The 24,266-nt window shown below is 33.8% G+C and overlaps 2 protein-coding genes across 3 annotated transcripts; one reads left to right on the top strand and one right to left on the bottom strand.

Annotated features, from left to right (window-relative positions):
• Window positions 1-490: 490 nt before the first annotated feature.
• LOC143608540 (transcription factor ICE1-like) lies at window positions 491-2,601 on the top strand. The gene is made up of 4 exons (XM_077083557.1): window positions 491-1,715; window positions 1,829-2,068; window positions 2,157-2,327; window positions 2,411-2,601. The coding sequence occupies exons 1-4, from the start codon at window positions 720-722 to the stop codon at window positions 2,492-2,494; spliced, it is 1,491 nt and encodes a 496-aa protein (XP_076939672.1). The 5' UTR covers window positions 491-719; the 3' UTR covers window positions 2,495-2,601.
• Window positions 2,602-10,779: 8,178 nt separating this feature from the next.
• On the bottom strand, window positions 10,780-16,415 carry LOC143608543 (auxin response factor 2B-like). Of its 2 annotated transcripts, XM_077083561.1 has the most exons (15): window positions 16,202-16,415; window positions 15,562-15,677; window positions 15,372-15,467; window positions 14,888-14,944; window positions 14,643-14,798; window positions 14,462-14,546; window positions 14,289-14,379; window positions 14,032-14,196; window positions 13,821-13,940; window positions 13,670-13,745; window positions 13,418-13,589; window positions 11,806-12,623; window positions 11,524-11,714; window positions 11,254-11,434; window positions 10,780-11,186 (listed from the first exon to the last, which is right to left on the bottom strand). In XM_077083561.1, exons 1-14 carry the CDS (start codon window positions 16,260-16,262, stop codon window positions 11,290-11,292), a joined length of 2,349 nt encoding a protein of 782 aa, XP_076939676.1. In that variant the 5' UTR covers window positions 16,263-16,415; the 3' UTR covers window positions 10,780-11,186; window positions 11,254-11,289. The 2 variants fall into 2 exon arrangements, with proteins under 2 accessions (XP_076939676.1, XP_076939677.1); XM_077083562.1 differs by lacking the exon at window positions 10,780-11,186 and having other exon boundaries at window positions 11,294-11,430; window positions 11,520-11,714; window positions 16,202-16,413.
• Between the last annotated feature and the right edge of the window lie 7,851 nt (window positions 16,416-24,266).

Consider the following 24,266-nt stretch of genomic DNA (forward strand, 5'->3'; position numbering starts at 1 on the left):
CACAAGAGTTTAACATATTCACATGTTTACCAAATAGATAGCCAGTCTATGAATACTTTGAAAACTTATTAAAATTTTAAAGAGTTCCACTTAATAATATACATTTTTTTTTATAAAATTTCATATGTATTATAAATAAGTTACATCTACAAAAGTAAAAAAAAGAAAAAAAAATACACGGATCAACTTCAACCACGTGTTTAACAAATATTTAACCATTCGTTACAACTACGCAAATCACATTATTCACCTAGTTTTGTCCGCTATTTTTGATACCGGTATGGTATCAATCGCATCTTCACCCATAAACCCGCAAACACTATCCATTTCTCCATTTCACAGTTCACACTCCTAAATTTCAAATCTAAATAACATTTAATAAGATAATAATTACAAAATCTTAAAAATCCTTTATATATTTTACAAAAGAAAATAATCATTTGCTTAAAAAAATATCTTTCCAAATTTCTAAAACAGAATTATAATTAAATAAAGTGTCATTTTCCACTTTTGGAGGCTCAAAACCCAACCCCAAACTCAAACAGAATAGTACAAGTTTCCTTTGCATCACATCTTGTACATTATTAATCCAGCTAAGTTCTGTTAAATTGTAATCATATCACCGCAAAAGTAACGTTTTTTACAACAATATAAATACATCCATTCGCCCTTCACTCTCTGCAACATATTATTCACTCTCTCTCTCACCATTATTAAAAATGCTATCCGGGGTTAATAATAATAATAACCTCTGGATAGAAGATGAACAAGACAACAACAACCACCACCACCAAACAAACCCAATGTCTTCTTTCAAATCCATGCTTGAAATTGAAGAAGATCACCCTAACAACAATTGGTTCTTGCAACAACCTACCAACAACAACAACTTACTGTTCCAACACTCAAACAACTTATTGTTGCAACAGCAAGTTGATTCGGGTTCTTGTCCACCCAATCCCGGGTTCTTGAACCCGTTCTTTTTACCACAACCCGAGCCTTTTGATCTCGGGTGTGGTAATGCCTTTGGGAATGGGAATGTGGGGTTTTATGATTCAGGATTGCAAAGTGATGTTTTGAATTTGAACTCGGGTACTCAGTTTCTGAGTAATCCGAGTAATCAGCTGGTTCAGTTGTCCGGAGACGGGTTCTCGTTTCCGGACAACTCGCTGATGCTGAACCGGTCGAAGCTGCTAAAACCGTTGGATAATTTTGCAACTTCGACCGGTGGACCTCCGACTTTGTTTCAGAAGCGGGCTGCTCTGAGACAAAGTCGGAGTGACAACAACAACAACGTCAACGCCAGCGTTGGAGTTGGGGCTAACACTGGCGTTGACGTTGCTGGAGGGAGTGGTACTGGGGTTCTGGGTGGGGAGATGAATGACAGGAAGAGGAAGATGAGTGTTGGGAGCTGGGATGATGTGGATGATTTAAGTTTGGATGGCTCTTGTCTGAATTATGATTCAGATGAGTTTACAATGAACACCACCGCCGATTTTGGGGAAGAGGGGATCAAAATCGGCGGCGGTGGGAATTCTGTTGCTACCAGCACTGTCACCGCTGGTGCAGCTGGTGGTGGTGAGAGTGGTGGTAGCAATCAGAAAGGGAAGAAAAAGGGGGTTCCGGCGAAGAATTTGATGGCGGAAAGACGCCGGAGGAAGAAGTTGAATGATAGGCTCTACATGCTGAGGTCTGTTGTCCCCAAAATCAGCAAGGTAAGAGTTTTTTTTTTTAGTTTAAAATTTGTATATAGATATAGATTTATTGAATGTTAAATCAATGCTTGATCAAGAATCTCATGAACTGCATTTAATGTTCATGATTACAGATGGACCGGGCTTCGATTCTAGGCGATGCAATCGAGTATCTTAAGGAGCTTCTTCAAAAGATCAATGACCTTAACCTTGAACTTGAAGCCACCCCTGCAGGTGGCTTGGCGGCTGCAGCCGCCACCGCCACCGCCAATGGCTTCTACCCTTTAACCCCAACTCCCAGCAGCCTCCCTTCGCGGGTCAAAGAAGAACTTTGCCCCACCACAATCTCGAGCCCAACCGGCCAGCCTGCAAGGGTAATCAGTAATCACACTTACTATATTATTATGATACATTGTAATGAATAATTTAATAAAATGTTCGGTTTGTTCGTGGTTGTTTTAGATTGAAGTTAGGCAAAGAGAGGGGCGTGCGGTGAACATCCATATGTTTTGCAGTAGGAGGCCTGGTTTGTTGTTGTCAATCATGAGAGCAATTGATAGTCTTGGTCTAGACATTCAACAAGCTGTGATAAGTTGCTTCAATGGATTCGCTCTTGATATTTTCCGGGCCGAGGTTTCAATTCGATTTTTATACGTTTTTTATTTGTTTTTATGATTCGTTTGTGTGATTTTGTTTGTCGGTTTTCGGTTTTGTAGCAAAGCAAAGAAGGGCAAGATGTTCATCCTGATCAAGTTAAGGCAGTGTTGTTGGAGTCTGCAGGGTACCATGGTGTGGCTTGAGTTAAGTGCAAGTATGGAAGTGAAGTGAATAAAGTGGTTTAGTGATTTGGGGGTTGTTTTTTTTATTTTTTTTTTATTATGTTTGATATGAATGTTCTTGTTTTTATTTGGGGTATGTAGTGAAATTAGGGGAGTCTATGAAATGTTTTAGAGTTTTATTGGTATTGGGAATTTGGGATTTGGAATGAAATATATTTTGTTTGAATTTAGTGTTTATTTGCGGTTTTGGTATATTTCTTACTTTATTGATGTTTGTTATTGTTATGGTTAGCGCGACACATTAACGATACAATGTTACGCGACAACCTTGTCGGCTTGTTTTATAAAAATGTTCGTAGTTTGTCAAGTTTACAGACAGAGCCACGCCAAATACCGGACCCCACATTCTCACACGAGCTCCCACCCTCTCACGTCTTCTTTCTTTTCCCATCCGTGACCACGGGCATTTGCTATGGCATAATGTGGCGTCCTTGAGCCTTCCACCCCACGATGGAGCCATGTTGGCATCCGTGAGGTGAAGGATGCAAACCCCATCAACCTTACATGTTTCACCAAGATTTCATGTCAAGGGAAGCACAAATTTGAAAACAAAAACAAAAAAAAAACGCAGGCAAAGAAGCCAAAAGGGCATTTTTAGAAAAATATCACCGTCATTCGCTTAAACAGGCGTAATGATAACGGGGTCCTACACAATGTCACATAACCCTTTGCAATCTCAGTACTATCATACTCACTCATTTAGCCATCATTTCCCTTAAATGAAGAACGGTTATAAAAATATAGTCACTTTAGTTTAAACCCTGCCACACGTTGCTTGAAAGCGAAAACACAGAAATAGCGAACACGCTCAAAGAAGCGAGTGTTTGCAAAGCAAAAACAGAACCCTCCACGACATCACGTGACACCTTTTAGTCTCAAAAAAGCGTCATTCTCACGCGTTTAACTAACAATTCCTTCAAAAGGAAGGATATTAAAAACAAATACAACTTGACATCACTTTAGTTTAAATTACGTCATGTTATGTTGGAATCTCAGACACAAAAATAACGAGCAAGCTGAAAGAAATCAAAAGTATTTGGAATGCTAGAAAGAGCCATCTCCAACGCCATATAGCACTTTGTAATCTCAAAAAACCATCGTCGTCACACGTCTAACCAACCATTCACACGGCCTATAAATTGAAGACACAAAAAAATAACGTATACAAACAAAAAAACAAAAGTGTTACGAAAGGTAGAATGAACCCTCCACAACGTTACATAACAACCTACAATCTCGGAAGCTTGTCATAATCACGTGTTTATCCAACATTTATATATTTTTCATAATATCACTAGAAATCACTTCAATTTAAATCCATGCCACTTAGTGTTGGAATCAAAGACACGACATTTAACGAACACAAAAAGAAAAACCAAAAGTGTTTGGAAATCTAGAATGGAGCCCTCCACAACGTCATATAACACCTCGCAATCGTCAAAAGATGGGACGATTTTTTTAAAATAAATATAAATAGAAATCACTCTAACTTTCATTTGTTCCACATCACACAGTGTGAATTGAAAACACCAAATAGCGAATACACTTAAAGAAACTAAAAGTGTTGGGAAAGCTAGAACGGACGCTTCACAACGTCACATAACACCCGCAATCTCGGAAACTTGTCATTATCACGTGTTTAACCAATGTTTCTCATAAAATAGAACGGCCCGATGCACAACGTCACATAACACCCGCAATCTCGGAAACTTGTCACTATCACGTGTTTAACCAATGTTTCTCATAAAATAGAACGGACGCTGCACAACGTCACATAACACCCGCAATCTCGGAAACTTGTCACTATCACGTGTTTAACCAATGTTTCACATAAAAGGAAGGGCATTTATTTAAAATATCACTAGAAATCACTTTTTGTATAAACCCACGTCATTTGGTGTTATAATCGAACACATAAAAACAACAAACACGCTGAAAAAAAAAACCAAAAGTGTTTCGAAAACTAGAACGTAATCTTCCAAACGTCACATAACACCTTGCAATATCAAAATACCATCATTGTCATGTACTAGAGCATTTAACGGATAATCGCCTTTAAGAGAAGGATATTTTTTTAATATCATTGGAAATCACTTTTTCATTAATACTCACGTCAAGTTGTGTAAAAATCTGAAATACAAAACTAGTGAGCAAGCTCAAAGAAGCTAAACGAGTTCCAGTAATTAGAGCATAACCCTATACATTGTCACATACATGGAAAAGCAAATTTGGTACGAGTTTCGATTGGTATCGGTACCGATATGGTACCGTTCTCATCCATAGTCACTTAACATCTTGCATTCCTGATAAAAAAATAGTCATCCTCACGTGTTTAACTAACACTTCTCAAACTATGTATAGTGGCTGAAGCCTCTATGGTGTCTTTTACGCTATGTGGCGTCACGTCACCATAAAGGCGTTTTACAAAAAGTGGTGTAGTGATGCCACCTCATTATAGTTTTATTATTTTTTTATATTATAAAAATCAAACATATAAAGCAGGCAATCAGTTTTCCTCTCCTCTCCCCTTCCAGCGCTTTGTGGGAAGCGCCCCCACATCAAAACACCTCAAGGTGCCCCGGGGTGGTGTTCCTGGCGCTTTGGGAGCGTTTTGGATGTGGAGTCGCCCCACTACACATGGTCTCATAAGAAGTAAAATTTTCAAAAACATCAAAAGAAATCATTCCTGATTAAATCCACGTCATCAATTTTATATTATCATTTTATAATTATGTAATTGTTATGATTTTAAAATTGACAAATTAGATTTTAATAATCTCACATTTGTACGGTGGGCCATTAATAAGCCTAACTAAGAATACTATTGCCGGAGGTCCCACCTTTTAAAATATTTTTCTTATTAGACCTCCGTTAAAAAATAAAACTTAACGACGTTAAGTTTTATCTGAAATTTAAACTGATGTTTTATGGGACCGGAAGGAGAATATGAGTCGATTGATGTAAAATTTATCTCAAAGCGGTGCTCCAAACTGCTTGATTTTTCTTAATTGAAAGTTTAAACACCCAATTGAAGCACCGTTACGTTGTTTGGAGCACTGTTTCAAGGTAGGTTTTACATCAATCGACTCTATCCTTCTTCCGATCAAAAGAACCAAAACATCAGTTTGAAATTCAGATGAAACTTAATGCCGTTAAATTTCTTAACGGAGGTCCAATGAATTTTTTTTTAAAGCGGAACCTCTAACAAGAATAGGGTTAGGCTAAATGTACCCCGCTGGTTGCTTGTCATACCCCCCCACCCCTTGGAAAAACCAACTATCATATTAACCTTAAAATCATATAATTACCAAATTAGCACATAAGTAAGGATTTAATATTATTTTTTTTACAAGTTGCGTTTTCTTTTTATGATTTCAAGTTTAGGGTTTTGGGTTTTGGGTTTTGGTTTTAGGGTTTAGGGTTCGGGTTTAGGGTTTAGGGTTCGGTTTCGGGTTTCGGTTTTAGGGTTTAGGGTTCGGTTTCGGGTTTAGGGTTTAGGGTTCGGTTTCGGGTCTCGGGTTTAGGGTTCGGTTTCGGGTTTAGGGTTTAGGGTTTAGGTTTTAGGGTTTCGGGTTTAGGGTTTAGGGTTTTGGGTTAAGGGTTTCGGGTTTAGGATTTAGGGTTTTGGGTTTTTGGTTTATTTTGTAAAAGATAAAGCGGTAAAATAAGAATATTATAAATATATATACTATTAAAATTAAAAAAAAGATATTATAAATATTTATAATATTAATATTAATATTAAAAAAATAAATAAATAGTAATACTTGAAAGTTTTTAATTTGATATATGTAGTGGAGGTTATCAAATGAAAGTAATGTTGTAGGAACTAATATATATATAAATAATGTTAAGAGTTAATTGTAATTTATGTAATAACTTTAGGAGGGGGTATATTTAATAAAAATAGAGTAAGGGGTGGTACGTTTAGCAACACCCCAAGAATATTATCAGTTGGTATTATTATCAGTCAATCGATGAAAGAAAATGTAGAATTGTTAAGATCCAAATTGCCTAAAAAATTTAAAACCTCAAATTCCATTAAATTTCAATATATTTATATATATTTTGTGTTCCTGATTATGAAATATTTTAACATATCTTTTTACAGGGGAGGGTTATTCTAAAAATAAGTAGTTTCCTATGAAGACTAGGAATAAATCATAGCTATTTGATCATGTTAATCAATTGTTGAGATTTAAAATTACCAATAACCTACATAATTTCCTAGAATTACTCTTTCATCATTATAACCTACATAGTTTCCTAGAATTGTTCTTTCACCATCATTTGTAATGCCAAATGTCAAAATTTCGTTGGTTCTTACCATTCCTAGAAAACTCTTTATTCTTATTTGAACCATTTTCTCTTTTTACATACATATATATGCCATTAAAAACTAAATAGTTTACTGTATTATAGAAACTAATTACATAATAGTCCATGTGATAAAGGCTTATTACAATTTTAGTCCCAACTTTTTCAGAAATACATCTTTAGTCTCCACTATTCACTTGCGGATACCACTTTTAATCGTGAAGATAACTAACATTACATTTTTTTAAACATTTATGAGGTTACCGTTATACCGGTCTTACAACTTTATTCTAAATTTTATAGATATTATTAATCTATATTCGACAACAAAAATATTACATACCCGGTTTCATATTTGTTGGGTATTATTACTTTTTACTCATCGGGCATACCCATGTTATGGTATTATATGTGGTTAACTATCTAAATGCAGTTACTCAAAACTCGATCTTAAAGTCACTTTAAAATGACTTGAAATATCAAATATTGAATCACACTAGCATTTTTATTATTTTAATAATTTTATTATATAAACCTATATATTAATTCTATAAGATTATATAATATACTAGGTTACAATGCGGATTAAAATGTACGGGTAATGAGACTATTCTCACTTAATATATCATACATGTTTCAAACCTATGAATATATTTAAATCATTTGTCTACCGATTTCATACCCATGACGTTACTCGTTTTGAATATTTCAGTTTTTTATTTCAAGTTTTTTTTTTTTTGGTCCTCAATCAGTTAAAATACTTCTGAATAATAAAAGGAGACCTATAAAGCCAAATATATATGCTATTATTAGTGTTGTCTTTTTACTCACATGTAGTATGCTATTTAAACTCGGTTAAAATCATGCCTTTTAAAAATTTAATAATAATAATAATAGTGGGCATGTCGAAGGTACTTGTAGAAACAAAGAACCGGCAGACAAGGCCAAATATATGAAAGCTTTTAGGAAAAGCAGGTTGTTTAACTTAAAACTTTTTTAAAGTATAACCAAAATAAGATTATTTCTAAGATCTTGTATAAACATTTTTTTAATGTCCATACATAAAAAAAATTAACTAATTCAGAAAAATAAACTTCAAACAAAAAACTGAATCTAATATAATATAACATAAAATATATCAAATTATTGGTTATTTGTTGTGTGTGATTAAAAATAATATTAATAATAATAATAATAATAATAATAATAATAATTAATAACATGAGATTACAGTTATTTATTTATACTACCGAGATTTGCAGCTGACCGATAATAATATCATCTGAGAATATTTTTGTCATCAAACCCACCTTATATTTTGTTTTCATTAGGCATTCGTTAAAAAACAAATTAACCCAGTTAAGTTTTGTCCAAATTTCAAAGTAATGCTATATCAAATTATTGGTTATTTGTTGTGTGTGATTAAAAATTAATAGTAAATAGAAAAATAAACTAATAACGTGAGATTATAGTTATTTATTTATACTATTGAGATAACAATAAGAAAAATCGGATTTTAATAGTCTTACATTTTTGCAATTGATCGATAATAATACTACATGAGAATATTATTCCCATCAATTCACCTTTTAAACTATTTTTTTCCTCATTGGACATCCGTTAAAAGGAACTTAACCCGGTTAAGTTTTATCCGAATTTCAATCTGGTTATATACGGATTAACTGATGTAAAACTTATCTCGACATGGTGCTCAACTCGTCCGAGTGGTGCAACTAATTTATTAAAGATGTAATCAAGTTATTTTGTTAATGTAGTAATAAATGAATAATGGGCCAACTCATGAGTTGGCCCATCAGAACGAAAAGGTAAAGAAGATGAGGCCCAAAATTAAAATCCAGCAGCCCACTAATTGGCCCACCAATGAATGGAATTAAAAGGAAGAAGATATTCCATACATTGAACAAATCTATGTCTACATAACAATATAACATAGCTTGTTACGTTAGGTTATACACTTTGTTTTACTATTTCCTTATAAAACGAAACGTGTAATAGTGACCGCATACTACTCATGAATATGATACACTACTTTAGCTATCTAGTTTATTTGAATATTTGAATGACTTAAACACGTTAAAAAGAGAAGGCATGTATCGGTCACCACTCATACCTTATAGGGAAACACATATATAAAGAAAAAAAATACTACAATACAGCCAAATTTCATAATATAATCGTCTATTTGTCATTCAATTTAGAAAACTATGAAAAAATTACTAACAATGAATTATTAGTTAAAACTGAGTGGTCTGTTGAACCCATTTACAGTGCAATGGTCTGTTGCTTAGGTATCGTAAATTTAAGCCGAGCTTTGAAGCTACTGCCCAAAAAAACCTCAACGAACACCGAACACGCATTTGACCCAAAAAAAACGCAAAGTGGCTATCAAATGCATAAGTGCATCATCACATGTTAAACTTTACAAAGATGAAAATTCAGACTTCCGGCGCTTTGTGGGAACGCATGGTCTCAAAAGAAGTAAAATTTTCAAAAACATCATTAGAAATCATTCCTGATTATCAGTTTTATATTATTATTTTATAATTATCTAATTGTTATGATTTTGATAAATTAGATTTTAATAATCTCATATTTGTACGGTTGGCCATTAATAAGCCTAACTAAGAATAGAACTGCTGGAGGTCACACCTTTAAAATTTTTTCAAAAACATCATTAGAACTGTTGATTTTACTAGTCGTTCAAAATCGATTACTAGACGTTTGAAACCGATTTCTAGCCGTTTGAAATTGGTTAGGTCACATTTTTTAAACCCATTAACCTCGCCTTAGGTTATTATAAATTGATAGTTATTGTTTTGGTTTGTCACAACAACTTAAAACCTCTCAAACTGAAATTCCGTTATCTATAAATTTGTGGCATCTCAAAATGAAACCCCGCTTGTTTAACTTACGTATTCAGTTTTTCACTACCCCCATACCCTAAAAAATGGCACCGAAACAATTCCAATCATCCATTAACGGCCTCACCGTACAAGAAGTCATTGCCACAAACCAAAATCGCAAAAATTGTATTAACTATGATAATTCCTTGTATTGAACTTCATCTCTAGCAACGAGATGTTGTTTGATTTATCGATTTGTGAGTTAGTGACCACCAAAGAACTTGGTGCAATGTTCTTGTTGCTAATTTCACTAAACCCACAATGCGTCAACATTAGGTCATGGTTCCAAAATTCCTAATTTTTTAAAATATATGTTTGGCTGATAGATTCTCCATTCAAAAATCAAAATGGATCTCCATTCACTCAAGAATCAAATATGGGAAGGATAATTGTAGGCTTCAACAAATGATGACTTCCTTTTCTTGCGGACTCATTATTTTTTAATCTTTATAATGTGACCCGGGATTAAAACCATGATTCATCCCTTGACCCAGATGTCCTTTGAACTAGACCAAATGGGAATTGAACATGCATCTTCACATTGGGATGATAGGCCTCTTACCACCAAACCAACTTCTCATAACTGCGGACTCCAATTGGGATTAATTTACACCTCTAGCGTTTTAGGTTTATATATAAGCTAAGGTTTGGAAGTCGGGTTTAGGAGATAGAGTTGAACACAAGCGTTATCCCCTGTCACATGATCTATTTAACATATAGATGGTAGCTATTTCAGATGTATTCCACACACAAAAAAAATCAAGCTATTTCAAATTAGGTCATAATTTTGTTCAAAAATAACATGTCGGGGACTTGTATGTGTAAAACATTGTTAACGGACTTTTGTGAGCAAAAACATAAAGCACGTTATATTACTACTATATTGGAAAAGTATTTATACTTATTATTTCATTATTTTCCTTCATAAAGAGCTTATATAACCAGCACGTCTTTCCGACACCGATTGAACCTAGCAATTTACAGCACAATGGTTGGATGCTCAGGTATCATAAATCTAATCCAAGTTATGAAGCTACTGCACAATCAAAGCTAAACGAACATCAACCGCGCATTTGGTCAAAGACAATACAAAAGGTGACCATTAAAAGCACAAGCGCATGATCACACGTTAAACTATATACAAGATAAGATGATTCGGGCTTCATTCACATATAACTTCTAACAAGCATGCAAAAACTGGGAACACATAACAGACTGTACATAATAAAAAAAATTCAAAACACTCTCAGCTATCGTCATTATATTACGCGCTTACATGTATCATATATATATATATATATATATATTAGCTTCAGCTGTTCAAAATTGAAAACAATATATTACCAAGACCGCAGTTCATCAAGAAGTTGGATCAACCGTCTTCATGCAATGCAACACGAATAGTTCAAAACCTGTTATAACCATCGCCATCAAAATCGTATTTATAATCAGTTAAATAACTAATGTAAGAAAGTTTACCTAATATTTATGTATATTAATCTAGACAGCCAACACTCATGCATTCTCGAGTTTCCTTTCATCCATGCCTTCTGCTACCGATGAGTTGTCATCGAATCTTGAATTTAAAGTCCCGGGGTTCATCCTCTGAACCTCCTCTCTCGTGTAAATGAACATCTTCCGAACCATACCGCAGAACTCCCTAAATAAATAAACCATAATGAATACAAGATTTGAGTTATAACTTATAAATATATAACAAAATTCTAACAAAAATGCAGAAGTACTTACTGCCAAGGATCGTCACCAACAAGCATCATGTCGCCCTCGTCATCGGTATACACGACTAGCCAATTTCTGTTACCGTTCTTTAGTTCACCATTGAATTCAAATAACTCATCCAATTCAGAGATTAATTCATTGTAGTTGTTAAATTTTGTGAGGTCCACGGACCTACCAAGCGCAATACCCTGCTTGTGAACCTACAAATATCATGGTTTACAAGTCAAAAACAATATTAAAATTCGGCAAAACGGGCAGGTCAAAATAAGGTTCTTTTAAAAAAAATAATACCTTTGTACAACTTCTTGTAGAAACACCCTGAGCTTTCACATTAACTGACTGGAAACTTTGGTATTCTTTCTCTTGGTCTTGACCAATTGCTAAATTATTAATTGGTTTCGACTTTGTAGACTGTCCAGACTTCAAATCAGACTCAAAGTCAAAGTACTGTTGAGGTTGCGGTTGCAAACCTTGACGTACATCTGATACTTTTATGTTAGCAGCCAAGGGTACACCAAATATTTTGCAGCTTCCATCTTTAGGTATTGTAGGCACGTTTTGCTTAACCGGTTTTTGCATCATGTCACTGGACTGAGGTGGCGGCATCAACCATTTCCCGTGTTGCGGGCTAGGATGAAGGGCGTAATCGTCAAAAGCAATATACCTAATATCGCGTGTTGTCGGGTATGAGATTTGACTTGATTGGAGGTTACTTTTCATACCGCTGCCTAACAAGCTGAGTGAGAGATTGGAGGGTGAACTGCACATTGGCCATCGGTTTGTGTTACCACTGGTTGGTATAGAGAATTCGGTTGCAGAAGTAACAGAACCGTTGATGGACCCAAAACCCGATAATAGGTCTGTGAAGGAGGATTCAGTGGTCCTGCTACCAGGTAAAGGTTTGTCCGACCCGTAACATCGAGAAACAGAAAGGTCGGCTTTTTCATTATCTGTTGTTGCAGATGGTGTCCACTGGATTAGTCTATCACTTGAATCTGACTCGTTATTATCAATAAATGTGCCTCTCAAGGTCGATAGCTCTTGACCTTGCAAGACCCTAGAGAATGCACTTCCTGGTGAAGGGTCTGCTGCAGGCATTTTTGATGAACCTATACAACCGAGAAAAAAGAAAGTCAACTTGCTAATTAGTTCAGCATTTGCTAGATTAGTCAACTATCAATGTGTTGGATAAGCCTTGCATTCGGTTCATTAACAGGCCTAGTCGTGTTTTATCTCAAACGGGTCAAAAGAAAATCTTATAAATAGGAATTGAGTCAAACAACTTTAAAAAGTCTTCAGAAGACTTTTTAATGCGTACAATCTACTAAGTCAACTTATTCAAAGACTTATAGATTATCATAGTAAAATATTTTAAAAGGGATTAGGCATGTGGATTGTGGAGGCCATCCATGTATTCGACCTTTTTCATTAAGGTCAACTATATTCTGAAACTTCTTTAAATGCATGCACCTGGTTTGATTTATACCAGAATCATGCTTAATAACAAAAATGCCTATAAGACAAAAGTACCCTTGTATTGATCTATCAAAACATAATGAATTTTCAATGTAAACAAAAAAAAACTAGGTAAGATTGTTGTTTTATTATGTTTCATTATATTTTGGCTGGATTTGGTATAAACAATGGATGATGGGTCCTATAAGGTAGTTTCAAACTTTCAATATATGAGTGGCTTTAACCAAAAAAGTTAGTACTTGGTGGCCTCCACAGTCCATATACATTATACTTTTTTTTAATCATTTAAAGCATTCATAATTTTAAAAAAAAATGTAGACAAAAAAAAGCTCACAGGTCAACTCAATCTAGTCTCGCTCGTTTTAGAACCCTTTTGACAAGTTGACCTGTTACCTAGCCCATTTTAGAATCCCTTTAGAATAACTACCTTCTCTAGTAAGAACGGAGGAATCGGGAGACGAAGGCAAAACGTTTGACCGAGGTCGTTTTTGTCTATGCACCGGAAGCGTATTAATCGCAAGAGGCATGAGAGCGGGTTCTATTTTCCATGGAGACACTCTATCTGGACGAGGAATGGAAGACGTTTCATCCCAACGTACCTAAAATAACATACATCTTTTAACATTTGCGATAGCCATCATAAAGCTACAATTTCACATGATTAGCAGAAAACTAATACCTTCAGACATCTCCATTTAGATTCAGAACCGCTTTTTGGATCACGTTCTTCAATTCCAACGATAGTTCCCATAAATCTACAATAGTAAACAAATTATGATACTGAAAGCAAGAGACGGTTCAAGAAGATGAGTAACTTGTGACGACTATACTTTTGATCTGCAGACTCTTCACCCTCAAATCTCATGTTAAATCTCATCCCGATAGAGTACTTATTCTTGATAGATTCCATGTACTGATCATATGGAACAATAAACTCTGCAGGACTAGTCCTGTGAAATTTAAGCAAAATGTTAACATATAACGTTGAATAGTGACTTATATAAACAAGGATATACATTTGTATTCCATCATATAACATACCTAGGTTTGTAATAGACTGTGAAAATTGTTCCGGTTTGAATGGCATGCCAGGCTGTCGCAAGGACACCAAGGTGCATGCTATGACTGGATATGACAGATGAAGGAACGTTTGCTTGTTGTCTCATTGCACGTCTTACCCCTACTCGAAGCTCACCATTCTCACCTCTGCATATTATTTACATTCCAATTGTCAAGAAAACATGAAATGATAAATAATTAAATATATGGACTATTAAAAGTGACATTAATTATTATACCTTAAAAAGATAAAAGCATCACCGGCAACAAGCTTTTTAGAACTAACAAAAACACTCCAACCACTTTGCAGCAGATGCCTTCGTGGTTGACCTGCCATTTATAAACAATTATTAATCAACAAACAAGTTTCCATTTGATCAACTAATAAAAATTTCAGCAATTAGTCAATTACCGCGAAATATGTGTCTAAAACGCCACTCGTTTCGGTGTAAATCCTTCGCCACCAATTCCTGTGTTGGTGGTTGCTTAGACATGTCCTGAACAAAGAGAAAAAGAAAACACCAATCACAAACGACACAAATTAAACCAACTCAAAAAAAAATATAGTAATCTTTTTCATTAAGCGGTCTAACCAATGGTGGAAGACATTCATCAGCATGTCTTCTGAAAACTGAAAATCCACCATGTGTACTAGTATCCGAAGCAGTCAACGTCTTGCAAAACGAATGCACACGAAACTTTGGTTCCGGGGGCAGTGGTGTGTCCTTCTCAACTGCATTTTCATCTTGCTGCCATCACAAAAATGTTGGTAAAACAATCAACAATCTGATCACAAGATAACAGAATCATGTTAACTCATCAAGTTCATGATACTCACATTACGTTCAGGCATAAGAGTGATCTGTGCAAACACCTCATCTGTATCCGGTTCGGCCTACACACGCACACACACATCCATCACAAAATAATCAACTGAATCAGGTGCTCACGGTTGGGCTAAAGCCGACCCAAAAACCGAAACATCTGAATTTAAATTTTTGAAAACCATTCGATTTTTGCTTTTTTCAGTTTTTATGAGCTTGAAAATTTTAGGCCAAAAATAATAGGCTGGCCCACGATAATGAATTTGGGCCTAAATCATTTTGTTAATAACTAATTGATTATTATACATTTAGGCTAAAACATTTTATTAAATTAAAATAAATACTTATATAAATTACTTAAAAGTAAAAATGAAAATCTATAAATTCGACCCGGTTCGGTTTTACAAAAACATAAAATCAAACCGTCGTTTTTGTTCTGATAATTTTTTTTTTTGGTTTCACGCACACCATCAAACTTAACATCTTCAATAATCGTACCTTCAACTCGACGTTAACAACACGGCAAAGTATCTTCGCCGGAAGATTATACACCGGCATCTGCTGATCCGCCACCTGATTAGTCGACGCCTCAACCTACACAACAATAAACACCAAATAACACCAATCCTCAATAGAAATCCATTCAAAACCCTAGCTCACAAATCCACAAAACAATTCAAATCAAAACCTGTTCTATATGTCCTTGTGGAAAGTAAAACACAAGCTCTCGTTCACGCGGCACTGTAACCAGTGGACCGGCACACGCTCGCCATAGATCCTTATACAACGCCATATCCGCATCAACTAAACAAAATCACAATAAATTAACATCAGTCACAATCAATAACAAGCTCACAACGAAATTAAAGTACAACACCCTATAAATAGTAATAAAACACGCCGGAATATACCTTCACCGTTAATCGAATAATATATACAAACAATTACAATTAATAACAAGCTTACAGCAAAATTAAAGTACAAAACCCTAACAACAGTAATAAAACACGCCAGAATATACCTTTTAATCGAATCATAATCACAAACAATTACAATCAATAACAAACTTACAACGAAATTAAAGTACAAAACCCTAGAAACAGTAACAAAACACGCCGGAATATACCTTTGCCGTTGAACGAATCATAATTACAATCAATTACGAGCTTATAACGAAATTAAAGTACAAAACACGCCGGAATATACCTTCGCCGTTGATCGAATCATATAAACAAACAATTACAAACATATATACAATCAATTACAAGCTTATAACAAAATTAAAGTACAAAACCCTAGCAACAGTAACAAAACACGCCGGAATATACCTTTGCCGTTGATCGAATCAGCAACTGCTTCATTTCTATTAGAAACATCAGCTGACGTCATCTTACTCCGACGAAACCCTAACTCTCCGTCTTCAGCAGCTGTGAATCAGCTCAAACTGGACGTTAAATAAGTTTAAAAAGTTAAATAAAAAACGGAGGTTAATTAATTAAGCGGGTAACTGAACGACTTAGGTACACAAATTGTGTGATGATGATTCTGATGAATGAAGAGAGAGATGGGTGGAAACTGGTAGTGCAATAATAATAATAATAATATTGGCGGGTGGTAATTGTGTAACACAAGTGCGTGTGGTGACCGGCTGTAGCCGGTGATTTGACTTTTGTACTGGCTACTTTTGCAACCAATAAAATGATATATTTTTTATAAAAAGGGTAAGTATTGAATATTGTACACGAATAGTACGGTTGGATAGTTGGATGTCTATGCTCATTTCTCACTATTTGTTTGTTCCCTAAACAAGAGAAATTTGTTCGTTCAATGTGAAAATGTATTTAATTTTTATTAATAATTAATAATAATAAAATCATACAAATAGTGTCCAGCTTTTTCTTGTCAAGATTCATGAACGTTGGAAATTTCATAGCTCTTTCTAATGATCATTACAATCGGTTTTAAAGTATGTAAATTCGACTGTTTTTTTGTATTTAAATTCAAATCATCACGTTTTAAACAAAAATTTATAGTGGAATGTTTAGGGGTGTTTGATATTGCTTATTTTCATCAATTTATAACTTATAAACTTTTTGAAAAGTAAGAAGGTGTTTGGGATTGCTTATATTGTGAGAGAAAAAGTTCTATAAGTTACACTTTTGTAACTTATTAACTTAATGAGAAGTTATAAGGAGGCAAAATAAGGAATCCCAAACACCACCTTAATCAAATTTTTTTTTGCTCGATTTTGATCAAAATTTATGTCAGCACGTGTGTATATTTGAAATTTTGTAAAACTTTATATTTTAAAGGTAAAAAAACAAATACGAGTAAATTTTACTTATAATAATATAATATATAAAAAAACAAATAAAAGACTAAATAGGTTGTGAAAGACGAGTTTGTGGTCAACTGGGCATGAAAGATGAGTTTGAGGCCAAAATGGTCATCATAGACGCATTTGAGGCAAACATGTCGTCGAAGATGAGTTTCAGACAAAACATGTCGTGTATTTCAAATATGGTCTTAGGCGACAAGTTTATAAAGGGAATTAATGGAATCATGAAAAAAGGAGAGGGTAAAATGGGATTCTCTCTTTTAAAAAAGAGAAATTTTAAGAATTTTTCTGAACATATAGTTTATCCAAATTTTCCTATCAAGTTTCATGATCATCAAAAATTCTAGTAATCTTATTAATCATTAGAACACACTTCAAATCATCCTATTGGGCATGCAAATCCAAATCGATGGACCTGCAAATGCCTATGTCGTCGGTTGTTTGGTTCGTTTCAAATCATCATGTTGGATATGAATATATTATTATTATTATTATTATTATTATTATTATAACTTTTAAAGAGTGTTTAAAAGTTGACTTATCATTGGATAGAAATGGGTGTGTCTGAAATAAGAGGGAAAATCCGATTTGACAAATAATATGACACGTTTGTAAACGTTTAAAAAGACAAATACTTATTATCAATAATTTTTTAAACGACTATATCATTTCCGTTTACAGTAATTTGTGCCGGAATATATATATAAGCTTAACTTTCACGTGCTTATTATTTGGAAAAATAAAAGGTCAAAAAATGTGTTTAAAAGCCTTAATTCGTAATAAAATCAAAAGAAAAAAAATAAGGCTAGATGCTTAGATACTGGACCCGTCAATGGCTAGATAATGGACCAGTCTTCAAAAAAATTAAGTTAATCTCTTACAAAAGTCTACATAATGGACCACTCTTTGATAAAACACTTCATAAATCTACTTTTTATTAGCACGTGGAATAATCTGATGGCAAAATACGGTCTCATATGCCTGCGATCACAGACAGCGTTGGGTAGCCTAAGCCCTCAATCTCCTATTTCAGGGGAAACCCGCCGTCCATGAAAAAACCCCAATTCAAACTTAAGACCTTGCGATCCCCAATCCAAATTTCTACTTTCCCTCCCGGCCGGTTGAGTTAAGCTCAATGGCCGTAAAAATACTCAATATAAACTGATAAATTCGTCATTTCTGATATAAGTCCGGACTTATACAATATATTGTTTTTTATATAATTATTAATAGTATAAAACTAGTGTAACATGAAAGGAATAAAATGAAAAGATCCGATTATAAAACATAAGAAAACTAAACTGAAACATGGTATATAAACAAATGTAGAAGGTGGTTTGTGTCGTTTAATATTTTATTTGATTGGCCAATAATAGTGATCCCTGCTTTCCAGACCAGAAATCTTGTGCACATTTTAAAGGACCGGGAGGCCACTTGTAGAAGGAAAATATGTGTCATAAATCATAAATTATACGACATAAAAGTTTTATAACTTTATTATATATAATATATAATCTTTTGAGTGTTTTTTTAGTCATACACGTAGATTACAAACTAGTCTCGTTTAATTTACTTCATATATGGTGATGATCGGGTTTTTCAATTCAGGTAATATAATTTTAAAAAGTTAGAATAAAATTTGAATCGAGACTGGTTTCAAAAACAAATTAAATAAAACGAAAATTTGAAAGTCCAGGCTGTGTTGGTCCAAAAAACATTACTATAAATCTATAATAATAATTTGTGTTCAAATATTCAAGTTGAATCAATTCAAGAGTCTGGAGTTCAAACTCGATTCCAACCAAACTTGAAACCCGATTTGGATGGTAACCTATTCAAACATCGAAAATTAAAAATTCGAATTCCAATTAACTTTTTTGGTTTGAATTTCAATTTTTAATGTATGCGGTATGATTTGAATAGTATACTAATTCTCAGTGACTTATGACACGTTTTACATTAGGTAACTGTCTAACTGATACAATGATAAAAAAATTTCCAACTTTATATAAAAAGTAACACATGATAAAATTATAACTTCTAGTTTATAGGATAGACATATACTTACATACATGGTTGCATAGTTATACTTATATAATATTGAATTGCATCGCTAATATACGACCTAATCTAATCAACACCGTCTAAATTGTCAATTATTTGCTCACAAATTTTCCTAACTTTTAGACCGAAACCTTCTCGTCAATGTTTAACTTTTCTCTTATTCACAACTAATGCGTTCAAAACGCGTTGTCTATATTTAAGACCAGATGTTTCTTGACTCAATATCTTAATTTGACTAGACTAAGGATATATGGTTTGATTAACTTCAACACAAATGTCAATATACAACTTATAATTTCAACTAAAGTTTTCATTTCATAGAGTCTTGAACGTTCAAAAAACCCCAAAGAGATGGCCACGTGACAAGGAACCAAATGTCACGTGTTTGATGGAAGGGTGTAGGGACCAAACCCATGATTTGTCTAATAGGATCGAGTTTATGTGTGGCTACAACCACATGTTACAAACACAGGAATCTTTGTCCGACAAGTGGATTATTGTTCCATGAGTTAAGGTGCATTGTAACCTTATCATGCACCCTCTTCACACCTTCTTATCTTCTTTCTAGTCACCTCTTTTGTATCCATTCTTCCCACTTGTTTGAAAAGCACAAGTCCCCTTTTCCTCATTTTCCCCAACATTTACTCTTTTAATATTGTATTTCTTTTTACAATTGTCTAAATACTTCGTGGAGGGTGATCTAATGGCAGAAGACAACCACCAGTTGGCTAAGGGTCTGTTTGGTTCATTCAGATCTGAATGAGTCAGATTTGAATGAGCCTCTGTCCCATTCAGCAACAACAAGTCTGAATGATTCAGACATAATTTTAACCATTCAGATGTTTTTATATTTGGAACCAAACAGTCTGAAGTCTGAATGAATCAGACGTTTACATCTGAATATGGTTCCATTCAGATGTAAACAAACAGCCCCTAACTCAGCTGTACAAAACTCGTAAACGTCTTCAAATTATTTCCAGTTCCGTAGAAAATCCACCCGCCTGAAGACCCATTGGTGATAAAACACGGACGCCCTCAAGATCGAACTAGAGATCACAAAAATCTCAGTCTTTCTTCATCGAGCCACACATGTCCCTCACAAAATGTTGTCTATGAAACTGAGTCTATATTGAAAAACCCAAGTTTCCCACCATTATACTAATAATTGGAAAATAATAATAATAATAATAATAATAATAATAATAATAATACGATCTGATACAAATAAACTTAACTAAACATACATATAACTAGAAAATTATGTTATAAAAAATAAAATAGTGTAATAACAATGATTCTAATTTAGAAGTTATAGAGTAATAATAATTACTTTAGTTTTTTTAATATTTCACACAATAAAAATAATTTGTATTTGATCCAAACTCAAAATAATAATAATAATAATAATAATAATAATAATATAAGTCAATGGAAAATTATGGTGATTTATTTATTATTTTTAATAGTCTAATAGATATGTATTATGTATGTAACTTGTAGGACTAAAGTACTTTATCTTTGCTGCACCCAACTTGAATTGTGTTTGATGTGTACATTTTATTATTTAAAATTAATATTCCAACTATACGAAAAGAAATAGCAATATGTGATATTTTTATAAACTCTCTGTCGGTATACAATACGGATATCAAGACTTACACGTAAGGCTATATTAGCAGGATGTCCGCGTAATGCAGCAGGGCGAGCATGCAACTCAATATTGAACGTATAGTCCGTGTCGGAACATATGTCACCTGATGACAGTGCGCACGTAGCCTAAAATTAGACGCGTAACTCGTGCAAAGCCAGTTGCGTGTAATCGAAAATTGAACACGCGTAACCGGACGGGAATGCACGTTACCGACATTAAAACATGATTAACCAATATACAAAAATTTAAAATATACAGTAATTTGAAATAAATCATTTTTTAAAACAACCTGTTTGGCCCCAAACCCATTGCGACTCGACAGCGTTTTGATCTGACCCATTTCTACTCGAACCATAACTATTTTTTTTGTATCGACTCATTTCGATCCTATTGTGCTTTTACAAATGACCCGAACTCGCCCGACTCGACCTATTATCCGGTTCTAAATAGTAAGCGCGTAGCATGCTAAATTTTTAAAACTAAAATTATAGCAATATTATACCCGAATTAAAGAAAATAAAATACTTGTTTTTATGATGTAATTTTTTATAAAAAAAATATTAGCGTATGAAAAAGTTATGATCATTAAAAAATCGTGGGGTAGTTGGTTTTGAATTAGGGGCATAAGTGTAACTAGAGGTGCACAAATCGGTTTTTTTTTAAAAAACTGGTTCGGTTAATAACCGGACCGGTTTTTCTTGGCCTGGAAAAAAACCGGTTTTTAAATAACCGGACCGGTTTATTAACCGGTTTTTTTGGTGCAAAACTCGGACCGGTCTAACCGGTTAGGACCGGTTTAGAAACCGGTTAGTACCGGTTAATAACTGGTTTTTTTAATTAACCGGTTTTTTTTTAAAATAACCGGTTAATAACCGGTTTTTTTCATAATAACCGGTTTTAAAATTAACCGGTTTTTTCCATAACCGGTTCGTTAACCGGTTTTGGATCTAGAACTTGTAACCGAAAGACGAACCGGCGGTTTCTAAACCGGTCAAACCGGTTTTTAAAAAACCGGTCTTCGTAAAAACCGGTTTCCGGTTTAAACCGGTAAACCGGTTCCCCAACCGGTTTTTTTGGCCATCTCTAAGTGTAACCATTATTAAACTTTACAAAAAAAGATAGTAAAGTTGAGCCACAAAAGTTGTAAGTGTATTTTGAAAGAGTAAAGACTTAATTACTCTTAATTTCTAAATTTTTAATGCATTATGTGTTGTATATAAAACAATAAGTTTGGTATCTCTTAAAATTTAAGAGGTACTTAACTCATGCTTTATATATAGAGTATGTTTGGCATGAAGTTTTTAGGAGCTACAAGCTTCAAACTTTTAAGAAAAAGTTCATACTCAATTAAAAGCTCTGTTTGGTTCAAGGAGCTTGAAGCTTTTAGGTCAGGAGAAAAAACTTAAGCTTATACTAGTAGCGTTTAGAAAGAGCTACAAGCTTTTAGTATGATAATTTACTTAAATAACCTTTCAAAATAAATACATATACTATTATTAATTTTAGTTATGCCCATTTTAGTAATTTTATACGTTTTATTAAAAGCTCCAGCTACTCTTCCAAACATCTAAATAGATCTAAAAGGCTGCAGCTAACAGCTACCAGCTACAACTTCTAGCCACCAGCTTCCAGCTACAGCTACCAGCTAGTTTTGCCAATCATACCTATAGTATAGAGTATATATATAGATATTCAATCAAAATAAGATACAACTTAAATTAAATTAATTTTAATTTTATTTAGTCACTTACATGTCTTGATAATTCTTTCTACTAAATGGAGTTAGCGTTTTAATACTCGATTACAAATTGACAAAATAAAAATCAGATGGAACTGAAACTATTTAAAACCAAACCGAATTAGTTATTCGCACTAATTCGGTTTCTATGAATTCAATTACGTTAAATTGAGAAAGCATAATTCATACGGCTATTGATTGTTTTATAAGCATGCATCTCATCAGCATCTAGCTCTTTAAATAAGTGGGAACCCGTAACTCGAACCACTGCGTGCCAATCTTGTTAAAATTTGTTTTTTAGTTTGAAACGAAAACTGAATCAAATTCAACTATTATGTTCGGTTTTAACTGTTTTGAATTTGGTTCTCCCAAAAACATTATATAACCATGAGACTAAGGATCGAAACCCAAACCAAAGAACACTTGAGATGGTATCTGTTGTAAATTCAATAAGGATGTTTAAGTTGACAAGCGAGCTCACGCATTCTTTCCATGAATCCTTCGATCGTCATAGAAGCCAAAATTGAAACACAAAAAAGAAACGGCCATGTGATTCGCAAGAATAATCGTCAAGATCAAAATTTGCATCTACTGAACCTCCTAATCACAAGAATAATCGACAAAATTAACTGTTTTCATCGGCCATACCTCTTTTCAAAAATTTCAAAAATTGAGCTTTTTTTAAACATACACAGTAAAATCCCACAAATAGCAAATTTATTAACATACCCAATAAAAAAATTAAAAAATCGAGCCTCTAAATCGCAATAATTAAATTGCAACTTATGACTTAAACCAATTATCAAATTGCAACAACCACTACAAATGAATGGAGGCTATTTGAAAACGATAAAAATACATGTAGGATGGAGATGACAGATGAAGTCGAGTAACAATTGAACAAGCATAATCAAATTCGAACATAAAACAAAATCAAACGCCAAGTGGAGCCAAACTCCATTATTTGTATGTTTTGATTTACTAAATTATATGAAAGTTATTTTTTAGAAAATACCAAAACGTTACTTTAAAATGTACCAAGTGAGACAATTCAGTACTTTTCAGGTTACGTGAGACAAGCCGGTAACTTTTGCTACGTTAATAGCTTTGTGAACAAACTCGGTGGTATGTACTTCAAATGTTGCAGGCTACTTTTATACATAGATTAATGTTAACATCTAAGGTTATGTACTACAAATGTTATATCATCGTTATAATTGTGTCGGCCGCAACACGCAAGATGTTTTCTAGTTATTTATATAACCTCAATAATTGTACTATTGGTAATAAGAATTGTCACGATGATTGATACCATAAAAGAAACAACATAATTTTTCATTTACGTGAAAAAACTTTCAACCATTTTGATACATTAAATATTTCTCATTTTACATGAAAAGACGAAAATGTTTCAATCCAGTTTGATATGTTATAAGACAGAAATACAAATTTTGTCCTTTAAACATAACTGATTTACGAATCAAGTCTTTTACCATGTTTACTTTCAGGCGGTGTCTTTTACATGCTATGTTTTTTTTGATTTTCGTCCTTTAAGCTAACCGTCATCCAATTCCTCCATTAAGTTGAATCGTTGATGCACGT

This window comes from Bidens hawaiensis, unplaced genomic scaffold (genome assembly GCF_021521415.1).
Source record: "Bidens hawaiensis isolate Kalapana, Puna unplaced genomic scaffold, B.hawaiensis_p1.1 tig00419396_1, whole genome shotgun sequence".
NCBI classification, from domain to species: Eukaryota; Viridiplantae; Streptophyta; class Magnoliopsida; order Asterales; family Asteraceae; genus Bidens; species Bidens hawaiensis.

What these genes read in the sequence shown, in the direction of transcription:
- LOC143608540 (XM_077083557.1), top strand. Translation starts at nt 720, where the DNA reads ATGCTATCCGGGGTTAATAATAATAATAACCTCTGGATAGAAGATGAA. An exon ending in TTGTCCCCAAAATCAGCAAG is followed by an intron (nt 1,716 to 1,828) that starts GTAAGAGTTTTT and finishes TCATGATTACAG; the next exon opens with ATGGACCGGGCTTCGATTCT. An exon ending in TTGATATTTTCCGGGCCGAG is followed by an intron (nt 2,328 to 2,410) that starts GTTTCAATTCGA and finishes TCGGTTTTGTAG; the next exon opens with CAAAGCAAAGAAGGGCAAGA.
- LOC143608543 (XM_077083561.1), bottom strand. Translation starts at nt 16,262, where the DNA reads ATGACGTCAGCTGATGTTTCTAATAGAAATGAAGCAGTTGCTGATTCG. An exon ending in CACAAGGACATATAGAACAG is followed by an intron (nt 15,468 to 15,561) that starts GTTTTGATTTGA and finishes ATTGTTGTGTAG; the next exon opens with GTTGAGGCGTCGACTAATCA. An exon ending in TTGTTAACGTCGAGTTGAAG is followed by an intron (nt 14,945 to 15,371) that starts GTACGATTATTG and finishes GTGCGTGTGTAG; the next exon opens with GCCGAACCGGATACAGATGA.